At 59.4% G+C, this 527-nt stretch overlaps 1 protein-coding gene across 1 annotated transcript in view; it reads right to left on the bottom strand.

Moving 5' to 3' along the window:
• The window catches only part of LOC102475270 (cocaine esterase), an 11670-nt gene that overhangs the window by 3908 nt on the left and 7235 nt on the right, over window positions 1-527 (bottom strand). The window contains exon 11 of the mRNA XM_006155577.3: window positions 78-150. Coding sequence (XP_006155639.1) covers window positions 78-150 — 73 coding nt within the window. The remainder of the gene's footprint in view (window positions 1-77; window positions 151-527) is intronic.

Genomic DNA, 527 nt, shown 5'->3' with positions numbered 1-527 from the left:
CTTGGGGCCCCAGTGGGCCAGGGGAGAGTGGATGGACACGAACCCCCAGGGAGGTTACGCCAAGGGTGTCATCTCACCCATTCCGAGCAAAGTTGGCCCAGTACTTCATCATCTTCCTGCTCAGCTGTTCCTCTTCCTCGGTGACTTGAACTGCAAAGAGGACACGTGTCCAGGTCAAGGCCGACCCCCGCAGCTGCCCATTCACACGCCACCCTCACCGACTCGGGTGTAGCTTGTCCTTGGGCCGCATCTGCCTCCAGGCCTGGTTCTCTGACTCTCCCTCACGGCTCTGGGGAGCTGGGCCGCCCCTTGTGCAAACTCTCTTCTCCCATCCCAGCCTCAAGCTGACTTCACACGGGCCTCGTTCCTGGCCCAGAAGATCTCTTCTTCCTATCGACACTAGGAAGTTCTTGAAGCAACAAATGTGCCTTTGAACCCCCATTACGTGCCCTGCCACCCCACACCCATGCCAGACCATCCTTGGGGTGGGGAGAGGTGGAAGGAGCACAGGATGCAGTCTAAGCAGC

Source organism: Tupaia chinensis, unplaced genomic scaffold, assembly GCF_000334495.1.
Source record: "Tupaia chinensis unplaced genomic scaffold, TupChi_1.0 Scaffold000463_1, whole genome shotgun sequence".
Taxonomy (NCBI): Eukaryota; Metazoa; Chordata; class Mammalia; order Scandentia; family Tupaiidae; genus Tupaia; species Tupaia belangeri.
This window is presented reverse-complemented; position numbering and strand designations above follow the sequence as displayed.